At 42.3% G+C, this 17,839-nt stretch overlaps 1 protein-coding gene across 2 annotated transcripts; it reads left to right on the top strand.

Moving 5' to 3' along the window:
* The first annotated feature begins 41 nt into the window (after positions 1 to 41).
* Positions 42 to 17,422, top strand: fam193a (family with sequence similarity 193 member A). Of its 2 annotated transcripts, none has more exons than XM_084931779.1 (23): positions 42 to 603; positions 2,733 to 2,807; positions 4,245 to 4,487; positions 6,312 to 6,487; positions 6,577 to 6,744; positions 7,151 to 7,397; positions 7,497 to 7,621; positions 7,815 to 7,962; positions 8,049 to 8,123; positions 8,230 to 8,304; positions 8,399 to 8,511; positions 9,584 to 9,826; positions 9,968 to 10,124; positions 10,301 to 10,447; positions 11,293 to 11,574; positions 11,925 to 12,147; positions 12,257 to 12,565; positions 13,797 to 14,079; positions 14,208 to 14,394; positions 14,554 to 14,793; positions 14,977 to 15,862; positions 16,186 to 16,267; positions 16,368 to 17,422. In XM_084931779.1, the coding sequence occupies exons 1-23, from the start codon at positions 382 to 384 to the stop codon at positions 16,459 to 16,461; spliced, it is 4,800 nt and encodes a 1,599-aa protein (XP_084787905.1). In that variant the 5' UTR covers positions 42 to 381; the 3' UTR covers positions 16,462 to 17,422. The 2 variants fall into 2 exon arrangements, with proteins under 2 accessions (XP_084787905.1, XP_084787904.1); XM_084931778.1 differs by having other exon boundaries at positions 12,257 to 12,613.
* Positions 17,423 to 17,839: the final 417 nt, after the last annotated feature.

Here is a 17,839-nt window from a genome sequence, read left to right as displayed (position 1 = left end):
GGCAAAAGGATAAGATAAGAAGAAGACCGATATGTTTGTAAAGCATTCAACGTCAGTGTTTATCTCCGCTAACTACAACTTTCTCCCTGTTATCTGCTTAGAAAGTGATTTCCCATGGCAAACTCAATTTCCCATGAGCGCCTGGGTGGGGACGCACATTTACGTTTCGACGCGATCTGAGCCCTGGTTGAGGCAGTCCAGTCAGAGGCCATATTGGAATATATGAAGTCGGCTTGCACTTTGATGGAACTGAGTGTCTGCCGTTTTGAGAGTCTCTATACTGCTATCCAGGATTTATACGCGAGTGATTGCAACAGGCATTCCACTTGAGACTCTGCTAAGTCTGGACGGCAAGTTGTCTCGCTTCTTTTATTGGGAAAAATGAGTCCAACCGATGCTAAACGGGGGGCTAAACGCAGGAAGAACAAGCGGGGCGGTGGCAGTACCTGCAGTGCTGTCTGCAATACCAGCGGTGGCAAGGCCGGGGTTGCTTCGGCCCTGGGCTGTGAGGGAACAGCAGCACCTGCCTCTGTCGTTGGCTTTTTGACACCTGGTAGTGCAGGCAGCGGGAATATAGGATCCATCACGGGCATAAACGACGAGGTAAGAGTGTCACACTACTGGATGTCAAAACAGGGGCGAGCAGCTAGGAGCGTTATCAACGACACATCTGATTTGGGCCCGAGACTGATGCGAGGAAGGCAGCTAGCTAACTAACAAGTGCAACGTAGCTGGTAGTTAACCGGCTTAATCACAGCTAATAATAGTTGTTTATTCTTTGTGAAATAATCGCCAGCAGTTAAACAGTCCCCAGTGTAATATAACACACTGTCTTAAACGTCAGGCTAACTTACTAAAGTCTTGGCGAAATCCTGGCACTACCATCGTTAGCTTAAGTTAAGAGGTCGTAGGTGTATCGACAACGATTTAGACACAATCAAGCAGTTGGTTGATCTAATATTCTTCTCTGTGTATGGCTAGCACAGGTATAGATTGGGCTGCTCGAATCAAAGTTATTCGGGAATAACATTAAGATTAACGTAGGTGCCTCAAAAGCTGCTATCACCTAGGTAAACACTGATGCTAGCTTATGCTAACAGTCAAGAGCACTAACAATCTCATCACTGTTTTTGTGTTTTTAAATTCCGAGTTTCCATCGTTTTTTTTTCCTCTCTCTCTCTATTTCTCTAGTCCGTAAAGATTTGAGTTTAACTTGGTCATATTTTCCAGAGGACCAGCTAAAGTACTCGACTACCTCCTCCACGTTAGCCTAATGAGCCCGTATACTTCAATACCACGATAGTGAAACTTAACAGTGAAATCTTAAGATGGTTAGCAAGCTTATTTACAAGATCGGAGATGTTGGTTAGCTTAATGGGTCGCGTAAATAACACTTGAGTGTTTTGTATTCTGCATCGAAGGAAACTATGTCCTGTCTGTGCTTCTGTGTACGTTTATTGTGCTTTTGTAGCTATTCTGGTCTCTCACGTAGAAAGTGTGTGTGTGTTGTTTGTTTGGGATTAGTGATGTTACAGTATCAGATTTTCCGCTACAAGTGGGCAGAAGAATTCATGGTAACAACAATATCACTGAAAATAAAGAAAAATACCCCTAGTCATACCAAGCTTCATTTATTTCATCGTAACTTTATTCATTTTAACTTTGTTAATTAACTGTTGCGCTAATAAGGTAAATGATACAAGAAATTTCTTGGCTAAACCATTATGGAAAACCAAATGTGACGGAGCCACTGCTGTTTTGTGTACTCTTTTTGTACACAAAATATCATGAAGCTTAAACAAAGACCAGTCATTCAGTCAGGCCTGTGCTAAACAGGAGAAACACCTGTGAGTCATAGTGCAGGAGCTAGTGTTAGCTTGAAAAACTGTCAAGACAACGGTAATTAAATTAAAAATTAATTCCTCAAAGTAATACCAGTCTATCTGCACCTATCTCAGTGACTCAGCCTCGCTCTATCTCAGTGTCTGAGAGAAACACAGAGAAAGAAAAACCAATGCTGTTAGCACTAAACACCTTACTTTAGTCATCCATAAAGTAAGCATACACTGTCTAGTACGTGTTTATATACTATATAGTGCAAGGTGACAGTATAGCAGTTACTAAAAAGAAGAGAGCCTTGATATAAACTGGATTCCTAGTTGTTCAGGTCATTTACAATATGTTTATGTGCATGTTTCACTGCAGCATTCATTTTTATTTTTAAATGTCAGTTATTACTAATGCTTAACAGTACATGCACAGATAGCCAGCTTGTTTTTCTCATAGCACCGATTACTACCATGGTGGTTTGTGTCAGCCTGCAGCAGCAACAGTAATTTGTCGTTTAAGTTTACATAACATGAAACTGCTTGAATTTAATCCTTTAGTCTAAATCATCAGTTACGACTACTTTTCTGCCAGTCTGTGCATGGCTAGATAGAGATTATGTTTTGCTATAATTTTTCTGAGTTGACTCCTTAAATGTGCGTACATCATTTTTGGGCACTTTTGTTTATAGGTTTTCTGTGTATCCAGTGTGTACAGGTGTGAACCTATGAGAGGTTTATCAGTATAAATATATATGCAATCGAATATAAAACCCAGAAAATAATACAGAAAACATTAGAAGCTTGGGGTGTAATATAGAAACTGTGTCATCACTTAATTGATCACCTGCATAAATAGAAAGGGATGAGTTCATTGTAAACTATGAGCTGCTTTGTGTCCATCAGGTCAAAGTGAACAGCGGCGTTACACCACAGTTTACGGAAGGACCGGTGAATGCTGACTTCTCTGGAGTCCTTCAGGTAAAGTACAGTCAAGAGTTTCTGAATCCACTCAATGATACAGAACCTTTGTCGCTCAAAGACATGTCCAGTTTACCAGTATAATACACACCTTGACAATAGAACTGTGTGTACGCTAAATGGTGGAAACCCACTCAAGATTTAAACATTCAGTGTTTCTGTTAATCCAGTCATTTTTAAGTATGGAACTTATTCATATTCGGTAGGACTTGCCTCAGTTATTCATACATTCAGATGCTCCAGCATTTGTATTTTTTATTTTTTTAACAGTAGGGTTTAAGTGTTGATAACTGCCTTTTTTTTCCTGATTACTAATGACGTTATTCCTCAGAATTCAAATCCATACAACACACATCACGAACATGAACTTGAACGAGGAAATATATGTATGAAATGTACTGCTTATCATAGAGAACCCAACTGATTGATCAGTGAGCAGATATTGTCTGCAAATATTTGCTTTTTTCGCTGATCTTTTATAATAATAATAATAATAATAATAATAATAATAAATGGATAAATATATAAATGGAAATTAAAAAGGTAAGGAAGAAGGGTGAGAAATGCCTTTCAACTATGTTATGAGAGTTGGCGTTGCATAGTTTGTCCAACAGAGGGCACTTTACAACTCTCCTGTTTGTTGTGTGAAACACTACACACTGATCAGGAGCATTTGGATACAACGCAAATGAGTAAATGATTAACTAACATGTGTCACACAATGTTCAGCTACTTTCTTACGCCAATTTAAAAAAAAAAAAAAAAGAATTTACAATATCGACACCTGAGTTTGAGAATGCGATAATTTAAGAAGGAGGAAACATAGGATTCTGAAATTCATACCATAGCTGTACTAGGAGGCCATATCATGTTTGGATAGATGCTGATATTCCGTTAAGTGTAAAGCTGCCCCGCTCTAACCCAGAGTACTCACTGAGTCACAGTCTCCAGGAGTACACTTTTAAAATGTAGCTGAAATAGATGGAAGTCAACCTTCTTCTTAAAATCCCATAGCCATCCCACCCACCGTCACAAGCAGTCAGTGTGTATATCATTAATTGAAGCCTCTAGCTTCTAATTACGTGTTTGTGCCCCTCTGTGCTTCACTCACTGAAAGGACTCTGTGTTAAAGTTCCTGTGATTTAATGAAGTACAGCGGGCCTGTTCAAACAGCTGTTGTACCTGGAGTACATTGGGTCGTGAATATTAGATTGGCTAGCAGTTCAAGTGATCGCAAACTTGAGTTTTCCTCTAAAATAACATCTGTGTTATTATTATTATTATTATTATTATTATTATTAGAAGAAGAAAAAATAACCTGCTTTTATTTATTCCCTTAAGTAATAAATGACAACAGCCACTGCATTTCTATCTAGGGGATTTTAATCAAACACAGTGACTTAATGTAAACTAATATTTTTTTCTTTCCCACCACAGACCCCATTCACATTTGGCCTGAACCAGCGAGCGCCCTACACTGCTGGTGATCGCTGCCTCTTGTGTCGATGTGAGCGTAAAGACACTGTCGTGCCTTCAGAGGCAGGCATCTCAGGCCAGAACGGTACGGCACAGCCTGCCAAGACTCCCAGTGCCCTACAGCTGCCTCTGTGGGTGTGCTCTGACTGCAGGCGCACAGTGGAGAAGGAGGACCGACATACTACTCTAGAGCAGTCTTTAGGGGTAAGTCACACGAGTGTGAAGAGAATTAAAGTTATAAAGAGTTTGTGCATGGAGAGAGAGTGCTGCGTGTCAAGCCTTTGCTCGATTCCGCCGTTCAGTCGGTTTTCTGGCTCAACACGGATGCCACATATCTGCAGTTTAACGTGCACAGCTGCGGTCTTTCAGTGGATGATGCAGCTCCTGCGTTCACCTGGCACTGCTGGTTCTGTGCCAGAACGGCCGAAACAGATGCAGCCACCGTGAGCAGCAGCTGCTGCTGTAAGAACGTAATGATGGAAGCAGAATAATACGATTGCACAAGCTTGAATTGATTCAACGAGGTAGCGGCTTCTAGAAGCTTCAGCTTGAAATGTGCAATTTTTCAGTTACATTAATTAAACAAAAAGTATCTCAGTGGATGAAATGCTTTTGATATATAATAAATGGTACATAAAAATGTAGTTGTGATTATGGCATTAGCTGCATCTGTATCTAAAAATGAAGGAACTAATTATAAAAATCATAATACATAATGATTTAAGTCTTTATTTTAACACGTAGTCACATTTAATACTCCTAATGATTAATTAAGAAAATAAGTGGCAGTGTTGCTGTTGTATTCTTAATTAGTTTTCTCTCTTTCTCCTCTGCACACCCAAGTGTGACTGAAAATATCCTCTCAGGCCTGTGTTGTAAGATGACGTGTGTTTGAGTGTGCGCTCCAGTTACTCTGTATATAAAGAGCTTCTTTATGACCAACTGCCTGTGGAAAAATCTTGTGATTTGAAATCAGTGGGTTTTTTTCTCCCCCTATAATACAAAGAGACTTTTTATTTTCCTGGTTGAATGTGTGTATGAGTGATTATTAGTTGTAATTAATAAAAGCACTTTTCTACAGACAAATTTACAAAGGCAGCGACTCGACTTTGTTTCCGTTCTTGCAAATTCTAAAAGAAATTTTGCTTTTTATTTGTAGGCAGGTGGTAAGATTGCGCCTACATTTTTGTTCTTCATCCAAAGTCTCAGTCTGAGTTGCTTTTGAAAACTCCCAAGCGTTTGTTTTTTGGAGCTCAGTCCTGTTTTCTTAGTTGTTGGTGCGTTAGCCTTGGATGGTGGTCTTGGGTTTGGCTTCCTCTTAAATGTATTGTTAAATGCATCCTAACTGCAGTGGCGTGCTCTGCTGACTCACAGCATTATGGTCCTGTAGTCAAGGGGCCCAAGCAACTGGAGAGCTTTTATTTTGAAATAGCTGCAGAAAAGAAAATTTGCACATATATTCTCTATCTAGTCTGCCCCATGCTGTGCTTTTTCACGTGATGAGTGAATGATGGTGTGACATTATAAGTCAGTTCTCACAGTGGTTGGCTGATCCCGGCCCTGATGCTTGTCAATTGTAACTGTAACTTTTCTCTAAACAAAAAAAGACTGCACTGTGTGCTCATCCCAGTTTAGTTACTGTCCAACACATTATAAACGTAAATAGGCTGAGCGTCATGTGGTGCTGGACATATCAGAGCAGTCATTTTCAGGGCCTTGTAGCTGTCACAGTGTCCAGAGCCAGATCCATGAGATGATCAGAGATTATTTTATGACAAGCCACAGCTGAAGAGACTGAAGAGGAATCAACTGAAATGATTAAAAATGCTCTTAAATACAGAGAAGTGATTGACATTCATATCATATGTTAGCACATTATTTTCAGCTTTCTGGACAGCCGTGCGACATGCCCAGTGTCACCATCGGCTCCTGAAAAATGATCAGCATCACAGTAAACTAATAAAAATGTTTCTGGATTTGTTCAATGTCTTATTGTGATGTCTTTGTTTTCCTTCATAATGCCTACAGAGTCAGGACTTTCTTTTGCACATGCCTGTGGGTAATGGAAACTTGGGCCAGGAGGCAGCCACAGGGGACAGACTGACCACTGCTGCGCCTACTCTACCTATGCTTCCTGCCCCGGACCTCACCACGCCGATGCCTGCTGATACAGTGTGCAGCTGCGAAGCTTGCAACGAGAGGCGGTCAGTTCAGGTTGACTCTTTGATTCCTTGCGTTTTTGTTTTTGTTTTGTTTTTTTCACTGATTCTTAATGAATTTGTGGGAATTACAGGGAGATCTCTGCCGAGTCGGAGAGGGAGTCGCAGCAGCTGCAGAACCACTGGTCGGAGCTTCGCTACCTGGTGCGCTACATCTACAGACAGACGGGAACGCCACTTGCAGATGACCACGACCAGCCTCTAGAGAGAGACAAGGAGGGCATGAAGGAGCTGGTGGACAGGTATGACCACGACCAGAAATCCTGCCTCTCTTTCTCAGGTCTTTCTTTCAGGGGCTTTCAGGGGTGTGTTTGGCCACTAGAGGTCCCTGTTAACAGGGAGCTTCTCTGAAAACAACCAGAGGCGTGGGAGCCTTTGCGCTGATGTCAACAAACTGAAACTGCTGCCTTGTTTTGGGTTTTTTTGTTTGTTTTTCCAGTGTATTTGAACAAGTCCACAGGCCCGTAAAAAGCCTATCGGATTACTTAATATGATGTAATTGAGGAAACTATATGACTCACATTGGGAGATTTTAAACTGTACAGACAGTGTTACAAGAGAAAGAAGAGCTTTACGTGCTGGTAGCATCAATAGATGGGGAATTTTTTTTTCTTTTCCCACATTATGTTTATTGTTTTTCTCCCGCAGACTCTGTGAAAAGGATCCCTATCAGCTCTACCAGCGGTTGGAGCAGCAGGCTCGGGAATACGTCTTGGAAATGAAAGTGCGTCTGTTGAAGCACCTTTCTGCAGGTTCCAAGAACACGGGACCACCTGGGACCATAGCTGCAGCCCAAGGGCCTCCTCAAGCCCACCAGTTCATCTCGCTTTTGCTGGAGGAATACAACGCCCTCTGTCAAGCTGCACGAACCATCAGCAGCTTCCTGCTCACCCTGGTTCGTCCGAGTGTTGTTCCCCCACATACGATAACACGTTTGACATATTCATCGCATTCCTAAGTTTTCTTTTCTTTTCTTTTTTTTGCTCTTCCCCAGGAAAATGAGCACCTCCAGAAATTTCAGGTGACCTGGGAGCTGCACAACAAACACCTTTTCGAGAATCTGGTTTTCTCCGAACCGATCTTACACAGCAGTTTACCGGCACTCATTGCACAGCTTAGGTAAGACGTCGCTTCTATTTAAAGGAAGACTCTATGACTAGACGCTCATCGTGATGATTTGATTGCTAATAAAGACCCAAATTGCACATTACCTTCTCAGATGCTGCCTTTGAACAAGCTTCCACGGTGCTGAGCCATAAGCCAGCAGGCTTATCCCTAATCCCTATTTGTTGTTTTTGTTTTCTTTCCACAGGCATGGCACAGCTTCCCATGATTCATACAGTGAAGGTACGTACAGGACGTTATTAGAGAGCTACCAGCAACTGCAGCAGGAGATGGCTTCAGTGGCCGCTCAGTGGCAGGAGTGTGAGAAGAGGATTGATGACTATGTGGATGAACAGGTACGCAGGGCAGTAAAAGAATGTCTTGTGTAACGCTCATGTTCAGTACAGAGAATAACAAATTGTGTAACATGTTTCTTTTGTAGATGCTTTTTAAGGTGGAGGGTCAGAATATTACCAACCAAAGAACAGAGCCACACAAGTCTTTAATTAGCAAAAATGTAGGTGAAATGCAAACTCTGTGTGACTGTTTAGATATTTTTTTCAGTCTTTGATTTGTGAAGCTTCTTAAGTCTTTATTGATTCTTACTATCTGCCTGTTTCCAGACTTTAAAGACTAAGCAGGGAATGCTGAAAGAGGACTGGGAATTCTTTAAGCAAAGAAGGTTTATAGAAGAACAGGTACGGCACGTGATTATGACACTGTCATTTTACAATGGAGTTTTACAGTTGTGTCTTTCAAAGCGCTGTAATGGCTGTTTTTGTTTTTTTGTAGTTGCCCAACAGTAAGAAATCCCCCACCGGAGATAACAACTTCACAGACACTATGAGAATGCTGTCATCTCGTCTGAGTATTCCAGACTGTCCAAACTGCAATTACAGAAGAAGGTGAGCTGTCAGGATTCAGTGGCGTGTCCCTGTCTGGCCTGGGATTACGTTACACTCAGTCCAGTGAATTTCAGAAATAATTCAAATTATCTTCACAGGGGAAAAAAACGGATAACATGTATAAAATAAGTGAACAGACTGGTTATGTTTAGTTGTGAAGAAATTAAATGAACCCCCCTCTACTTGCTGGTAGTATTATTATTATTATTATTATTATTATGTGCAAAAGTCTTGAGCAATTTCTTTATATTTTGCTTCCAAGGAGCCAGAATTTATTTTCTTTTTTTTGTGGGCTCGTGCAATAGTTTAAGTCTTTTTCAGGCTTCTTCAGTGCAGTCCTTGTACCTGACCATTTTCAGAGGTTTCTTTTCTTTCTGTTAGCCACCTAACACTGACCTATGAATCATTCCAGCATAAGAACTCAAAGGATGAAACAGTGTTGTCTACACATAATGCGATTTCTATTAAAAATGATAAGATAACAGTTTGAAGGTCTAAACTGGTGTCTTTGCAACAACAAAGCTCTATTAGCTGAAAACATGGCACATCTCTACATGCTGTGTAGGGTGTCCTGAGAAATTTTGAAAGGGAAAAAAAGCAGATGAAAAGCGTCTGAAAGTCATGTCCTTACGGAGTAGAAACCAATCCAGCAAAGATCTGACACTGTAACCATTTACTGTTTACTGTAGCCTGGTTAGAAATGATGTTGGTGGAAGGGTGGCTATCAAGAAGCCATTCTTAAGGAAGGGAGAAATGGGGAGCCAAGGCTGAGGTATGCCAAATTACACAAGAAGTGGTCTGAAAATCAGCAGTGACATGAGGTGAGGGTCATGTCACTGGTGTGGCTCAAGACTTTTGTCACTCTGCTATAGAACCTATTTAAAGATGGGAGAGCGAGATGTCAACATGTAACAGTGATGTATTGAAGACCATTTTCAGGCATTAAAAAAGCCACTTAACTCATTTGACTGTATGGGAATTGTCTTTTTAAAATACTTCATGAAGGAACTTTATTGAGAGAGTCCTGTAATCAGTATCACAATATAAATTTTGTCTCAACCTTTTTCAACAGGTGCACATGTGACGACTGTAGCCTCTCTCACATCCTAACGTGTGGCATAATGGACTCTCCCATCGCTGAGGACCTCCACATCAAACTACCCATGCAAGGGGATCCTCCCCGGGACTTCTTGGCAGGGGTGCACCCTCCTAGCCTCTCCTCTGGCAGTTCAGCGTCCGGCTCCAACTCCAGTTCTCCCATCACCATCCAGCAGCATCCGAGACTCATTCTGCCTGAAGGGGACACCAACACTTTGTAAGTCATCTTAAAATCATGAATATTAGTATTTTCCCCAATCTTAGCGTTAACATAAAAATAAGTGCTATTAAAGCGGAACTGATATTTCGATAAATAGTCTCTTCTTCTTCCTGACTTCTCATTTCTTTCTTGTTGTAGCATTAGCGATGATGACGAAGTGCCTCCGTTGTCCAGTAAGTTTGGGGACATGTACCCTATGAGTGGTTATGAGGACAACAGTGTGGTGACTGCTGCTGTGAACGGTCTTCATAACGACATCAACGGGGAAGGTGAAAACGTGGCGCTAAAGACAGGGGTGAGTCCTCTACAGCCCCCAAAAAATGCCCAAGATTAGCTGTGAATTTCCCTGCCGGGTTTCTGGATGATGAAGCTGCAGTTCATTATGAGTGGGTTACGGGTAATTTGGGAAATGTTTTGTGCGTGTGTCCTCACATACTAATTCAATCTTTGTTCTGCACCTCTCTGTGTCAGTCTCCTCGCATTACCAGCAGCAGCAGCTCATCGGAGGGTGACGAGGAGGAAGCTAATAGCGAGGGTGGTGGGGAGCCCCCAGGGCAGCAGGAACAGCTTTCCTCAGGAAAGACCAATAGTCCTCCACCCTCCTACAACCACCAACAGGTATTTATACAAATACAATGAGCCTTCATTCGTCTTCCTTTAAGGGCCATATGCTCAGACACACTCATTGTGTGACGAGAGATCTAAACATAATGATCACAGGACAAGAATGTTCTTTGTTGCTGTGGGTCCCGGGGTTATCGCAGGAGTGTGTTGTTGTTTGTTTTTTTTTGTTTGTTTGTTTGTTTGTTTTTTTTACATGAATTTAAATTTTGTTTTAATTTTTTTTTGTTTTTTTGTTATAGATTAGACTGGGTTTGCTCATTTCAGTTTCAATGCGGTTCCAGTAGTTTCAGTATTAATTTGAGTTGCTATTCCATTATAATATGAGTGGTATTACTATACAAACACTAGACGTGGTCATCTGTGCATCAGTGAAAGTCCCCTTTATACTATTTGTGTGGATTAAAGACTAGAAGACATTTGCTATTTATTGTATTTGTTTGTTTGTTTTTTAAAGTCTATAACTAAAGCTAATGCCACACTTATCTGGCCACGATCCTCGCCACCTCCAGGTACAGCTGTTACTGACGAAACGAGGTGCTTTATTTACAGGGCAGGCAGGATATCCGTGTATCCGTGCAGTGGCACTGATGAGACCTGAACCACTTTACTAATGTTCATGTGACACAAAAAGCACATCAGTTTAATTCTGATGTAAGAGCAGAGATAAAAACTTGGAAGTGTAGTCACACTAATTAAAAAAAAAAAAAATAATAATAATGAAATCCTCGATGGAGCTGAATTGGAAAAATGAACTCCACTACTACATTCTGATACATGATTTAGCTATTATTACTCTTTTAAATCAACGTGTTTCAAACCTATATTACCCCCACCCTCAGGCAGAGCAGGTCCAGCATGCCTGCGAGTGCCACGTGTGCAACCAGGACCCCAGCTCTTCCACCCTGGGCCCCGCCACGTGTTTGCCCCCTAGTCGGCTCCACGCTGCGCCTCCTCCCCCCGCTGTTGGACACCAATTCTTCACAGACAGCAAGACCCCCCCTGCACACCCCGCCCTCCACTTGTACCCACACATCCACGGCCACTTGCCCCTACACAACTTCTCCCGGCCCCTCCTGCACCCCACACTCTACCCACCAAGCCCACCTCTCACACACAACAAGGTGAGGATAACAAATTTTTAGAGGTAGACGTAAGTTGTATTCTTCCGATCAGTATGTAGAATTCTAGCATTGAGAGTGTCTTTAAGGGGAAAATTGATTCATTTCCTTATCACTGGGGATTTTTTTTTTTTTTTAGGTTCCAAGAACAATGCTAAGATTAGTTGTACGCTAGTTTCATTTAGTGTCACTGCAGTTCCTTTTTTCTGCCACAAGGGGACAGACTGAACCTAAACTAGGGGAAGGGGGGAAAAAAGCAAAAAGAACAGAGCAGTCCTGAACTTTGTGTGCCAAACTCAAACCTGTTCATCTCATTATTCCCTTACTAATCACATTTTTTTTCCCACCTTAAGCCTCTGCCCCCCAACCCTATATCAAACCACTCGGCGGCCAAGCAGCCAGCCTTCAGTGCGTCTTTACCAGAGCATGTATACCAGAACTGCTTCGGCGGTGCGGGCAGTGCAGGTGACTGGAACAGCTCTCTGCAGTGCCTCTCGCTCAAGTTTGAGAATTTATGGGACGCTGCTGTGATGAAGAGCTGGAATCCGTCTGTGCTGTTGCCCGAATCGCTTCCAGGTGAGCCGCCCCGGCACGGCACAAATCACCAATCACCAATCATGTTGAAATCATTTAAAAAGAATCGTTAAGACAATGTCTTCCCTTATGTTTTGTCCTAACCCAACAGGTGATATGCTTGGACCACCACTTGCTGATGTCCCCCTCCCTCCAACATCATCTATTTGCCCCCAAGGGGAACATCCCTCACTGCCCACGCCTCTGCCCCCTTCCTCGTCTTCTTCCTTGTCATCATCTTTGTCGTCATCCTCCTCGTCCTCATGCTCCTCTTCAGAAGCCAAAGAGCAGAAGAAGACCGGCGGCAAGAAGAAGTGTCTCTACAATTTCCAGGATGCCTTCATGGAGACGAATCGAGTGGTGATGGCCACCTCCGCCTCCACGTCCTCAGTGTCCTGCACTGCTACCACTGTCCAGTCAAGTAATAACCCACCCATCCACCTAGCATCTAAAAGACCCAACTCTTTAGGTAATATAGGAAGTAGGAGTAGTGGTTAGGTTTGTACTGATGGGGCTTTTTTGTTATTAAAATGATGGGACACTCAAACAGTTTAACACCTACAGTTAAAAGGGACTCGTTGTGGTCGTTTCCACCGCCGTATTTTATTCTCGTACCCCAGCTCTGTGTTATTCATACATCAAAATATTTTTGGGTGCAGCCCCTCGGTCCATCAATTGTTTGAAACAAACCATTTTAGCTTCCTCTAAACTGCCTTTCTTTTAATTGGCTGAAAAAAGGTGGTTAGACCTACTCAAACAAAACAACCATCTGACGGCTGTGGATGCTGTGCTCACAGGTATCATGTCGGATGTCTTTGGTATTATGCAGAGGCAGAAATGGAAGAAACTGAGCGTTTAGTTTTTGACTCACGGGGAAACTTGTCAGTGTGTATTGTGCATCCTTCATTGTAAGAGTACATATTTAACTAATTGATAAGTCCCCTTGAAAATTTGGGTGTGTCATCAGTTTTGATCACATACAAATTTTGCTGTCACTGATAGCTTTTATTCAGCAGGATAATTATTCATTTTCTCTATTATAGTGGGGTTTTTTTTTTGGTATTTATTTTTATATATATATTTTATATATATTTTTATTCTTTGACCTTTCCAAATATTAAAGCATATGGGAAGGATGCCTAGTCTTTTATATTTTTCTCAGTGTTAACTGTAGCAAGCATGTTTTACTATGCAAGGTTTGCTACTGTGTCTATGCTTGAATGCACAGTTAAAAATTGACAGAATGGTGAATTCAAATCTTATGTCCACACATTCAACAATTACTCAGATAACCTGGAGTAAAGTGTAAATTGTGTTTTATTCTGAAATGTCTGATCGTTGTATTGTGGTGAAATGAATGATGTGGCTTGAGATATAGATAGATAGAGATTGGTCTACGTTTAAATGAGCAAATATAAATATCAGCGTTATAATTTATATTCAAAAGGTCATCAAGCTGAAACTGCGTTGCGCTGGTTTAGAAGAAGTGGTATTGACGTGCGAAGCATGCGTCAGCAACACTTGGCTTGTTTGTTTTCCTGTCTGGAAGCTCTGAACATGATCATGTTGTTTTTGATGATGTGGGGATTTTTTCTTTTGTGTATTTTGTTAATGTAAATATTGTAATTCTGGCCATTTTTCCTCCCTTCTAGATGACGTATTTCACAATCTAGGTAAAGAGGACCACAGGCAACCCACCCCAACCACCCCTAGAAATGGCTCCACGGGACTTACCTCCCTCCCTCCTCTCTCGGGGCCCCCGCTCCCTCCAGCACCCACCGCGCACCTTCCGACAATAGGATCACAACCCTTCCCAAAAATGGCCACTCCAGCTCCAGACTTTGCAGACTCCCACCAGGGTCATTGCCTCCCACCCGCAGAACCTCTGGCCACCTCAATGGATGGGCCCATCAGTGCCCCACCCAGCGTCTGCAGGCAAGTTTGCTGTCTGGTTTCACAGGAAAGGTTATTTATCTTTTTTTTTTTTTTTCGCAGGGTAAAAAAGAACCAGCAATCCAAACTGAATTTAAAGTACTGAAACATTAAAACATTATTTATTTCAGTGATCCTGACTGTGAAGGGCATCGCTGTGAAGGGAATGGGGGGTACGAGCATCCGCCATATGATGGAGAGGAGAGTCAGGACGAGGACAGCTGCTCGGAGCACAGCTCTTCCACCTCCACATCCACCAACCAGAAAGAAGGAAAGTACTGTGACTGCTGCTACTGCGAATTCTTCGGACATGGCGGGGTAAGACATGCATGTTTATGCAAACACATTGACCTCAGATTAACATCTTGTTGGTGGGTTTTTTTGTTTTTGTTGTTGTTTTTTTCCAAATGATTCATTTATTTTTATTTTCCTCCCCCGTACCCTCATTGACTGCGACACCCTTTGTTTTATTCACAGCCCCCAGCTGCTCCTACCAGTCGAAACTATGCAGAAATGAGGGAGAAGCTTCGCTTACGTCTGACAAAACGCAAAGAGGAACAGCCGAAGCGCGAGGAACAGCAGCCGGTGATAGAAAGAGATGGAGGGGTGGAGGACCACAGGCGGGTGGAGGACCTGTTGCAGTTTATCAACAGTGCTGACAGTAAACCCGCTTCCAGTTCTAAGGCAGCAAAACGAGCAAGGCACAAACAAAAGAAGGTAACTCCCTGCTGATCAGGCCAGAGGCCTTTTTGAAATGAACACACAGCCTCCAGTATTTATCCTTCTTGTTAAAACCACTTTCCTAGAATACTTGGAAATATAGCACTCAGTGGTCTTTTTTATTTTTTTTAATGAGTCAGAGTTGTCAGTACACTAATAGTAAACGTCTGTGTGCTTCAGATGGAAGAGAAGGCCCGTCTGGAGGCGGAGGCCCGCGAAAGGGAGGAGCAGCAGTTGTTGGAGGAACAGCAACGGCGACAGAGGCAGGAAGAGGAAGAAGCGCTTCAAAAAGAACTGCTCCGACTGCAGGAGCTGCAGCAACATCGCGCTGCCAAAAAGAAAAAGAAAGAGAAAGCAAAGGAAAATACCGCTCCCCCTCACAACAATCCACAGCCCCTTAAACAGACAGCTCAGAACGTCTTAGATAATCTTCAGAATGGAAAGTCACAGCTGCTTCAAACTCTCATCCGCCTCCCTGACCAGAAGGAACCCAGATTTGACTCACTACCCCGGCCCCATTTACAGCACAGCCCAAACTGCGCTGCTGAAAAGGGGTTTACCGCTGAGACCAACATCCCCAATTCTCCACCTGACCTCCTCAACGGCACCTCCTCTCTACTCGAGGTCAGCAGTAAATCTAAGGGTAAGCAGTCCGCTAAAGTGCCCACCTCTGAGGCTGCTGTAAAGAAAGCCCCAGAGTTACCCAAGAGCTCCGATGCGCCTGTAAAGCTCGCTAATGGCGCTACCACTACAACAGACACCAAAGCAATGCGAACTAGGCCCGTTGAAGCCCTCGCTCCTCTCCCAACCAGTGAACCCCAGAGGGAGGAAAGGAGCAATAACAGAAGTGCCAGCGGTAAAAGGCAGCAACACCAACCTCTAGCCCAAACAAAGGAAGACAGGATAAGCCCCCCTGTGTCAAACCCTTCTCCGTCTCCCCCTCCAACATCCCAGTCCGAACAGACCCAGCAGAACGGCAAACCTCCGACTGCAGAGTCCCCACAGCCCAAAGGCAAGACCAAGAAGAGCAAGAAGAAGAAGGCGGACAAGATGAACAGCTCGATAGGTTGGTTTTAATCTTCTGTGTGTACAAGTCCGGACTACCCTGTCCTGCTGCTAAAGTCGGAACAACAAAGTGTTCTGCATTGTTTTCCTCATTTGTCTCCTGGATGTTCTGTAATAGGCAAGGTTTGATCACTATGAGCAAGTGCTAGGGAGCATTTCTTAATCCAGCTTTGCTGTGATCCCAAACTCGGACGTGCTGTGAAATGTTAAAGCACCTTGGAAACGTAATCCTGACAGATTAGAACCAGGAAAATGTGTATGAGACCAATGAGAGATGAATTTATCTGTGTATGTATATATGAAAATGTTTTATTTTTATTTTAGATGATGTATTCCTGCCCAAAGACATCGACCTGGATAGCACTGAAATGGATGAAACGGAGAGGGAGGTGGAGTACTTCAAAAGGTGCGTTTGACCAAATTATGGAGGAACACTAATAAAATGTGTTCTTCCCTACCTCAAAGGCCTAATGTCAGCTTTCTTCCTTCTTTTCTCTCTTTTCCAGATTTTGCTTAGACTCTGCCCGGCAGACCCGTCAACGGCTATCCATCAACTGGTCAAACTTTAGCTTGAAGAAAGCTACGTTTGCTGCACATTGAGGGTGTTTAGTGAGTGACTGTCAGGACACAATCAGTACCTTAACAGCTATACAAACCCGACCCTCCACTTATCCCTTTACTTCCACCCAACTGTTATCCTCCTGGAACTTCTCCCGCTGTGCCCAAATCACACCCACGCTGCCTTGCTTTGTTCTTGTCACTGTGTGGTTCCAACACAGACCCATCTGGACTGATCCACCTGCAGAAATAAAAAGAAATGAAATGAAATGACACAGAATCACAAAATGCTACTCTACATCTGATTAATTTTTCCTGCCTGCTTGTGTGCTTCTAGTCTGAGTTGGGCATTTCTCTTGACTGAAAAGGAAAAAAAAGAAAAGAAAAAAAAAAAAGCCATGGTCTGAAATTATTTTCTTATATTGGCTTAACTGTAGTCAAAAGATGCTTATTATGTCTGGAAGGTTTCCTTAAAAAAGAAAAAGAAAAAAGAGAGACAATGGAAACTTAAAAAAGCGAGAAATGTAATGAATTAAAAGCTGTATTTGACATATTGTGGCTTACTATCCCATCGTTTCCTGTTCCTAGCACGGCCTCTCATCACACGATTGACAAGGAAGCTTGGTTAGCTGGTTTCCACTCTCCCAAACCCTCCCCCCACCCCACCAACTACTTCCACCTTATTTCACAGAAAGGAGGAAGGCGTAATACTTGACATTGTTCTTTTTTTTTTTTTTTTTGGTTTTTAAGTTCTGTTTAACAAACTGTTGAGTAAACGTGTACCAGTTACAGTTTATGTTTTCTTTATTTTGACCTGTAGCCAGCTTGTATCAGAATACTTTCAGAATGAAATTGAAAAAGAACAATACTCACACTATCAGTCTGTTATAGAGTGTATATTGTATTAACACTAAAGCCAAACTGGCTACTTTTAACATATTGTTAAGTAATATTAAATCTTGTCTTTCTTTTTTGAAAGATGGAATACAGTAGTATGGCAGGATTATGTGTCTTGTGTCACATCTTATTTCCTACATACGGTAAAAAACCCAAACCAAAATGTCAAAGGACGTACATACATTTACAGATACAGTTCACGAAATGTGAAGCTTTTGTTAGCAGCCAGTTAGCTTAGTGTAAACAAGGAAATGGGGAAGCAGCTTTGCCTCGCTGGGTCCAGCGGTTATAAAAATGCACCTGCCTGGTGAGTACACATTTGGTCGGGACATAGAGTCACAGTATAATGAGAACGCACACCCTGTCGCTTCTAAGCTTTTATGTTTAAAAATAATAATAAATAAAACAGATTCATAGTGGATCTTAAAATTACATAAATACAATCTTCGATGAACATGTTACACAGCGTCACTATTTTAACTATATTTGAGCTAAAATGCAGAAGCAGTGTGTGGAAAAACCT

This window comes from Perissodus microlepis, chromosome 6, assembly GCF_051167445.1.
Source record: "Perissodus microlepis isolate ML-2025 ecotype Zambia chromosome 6, ASM5116744v1, whole genome shotgun sequence".
Classification (NCBI taxonomy): Eukaryota; Metazoa; Chordata; class Actinopteri; order Cichliformes; family Cichlidae; genus Perissodus; species Perissodus microlepis.
This window is presented reverse-complemented; position numbering and strand designations above follow the sequence as displayed.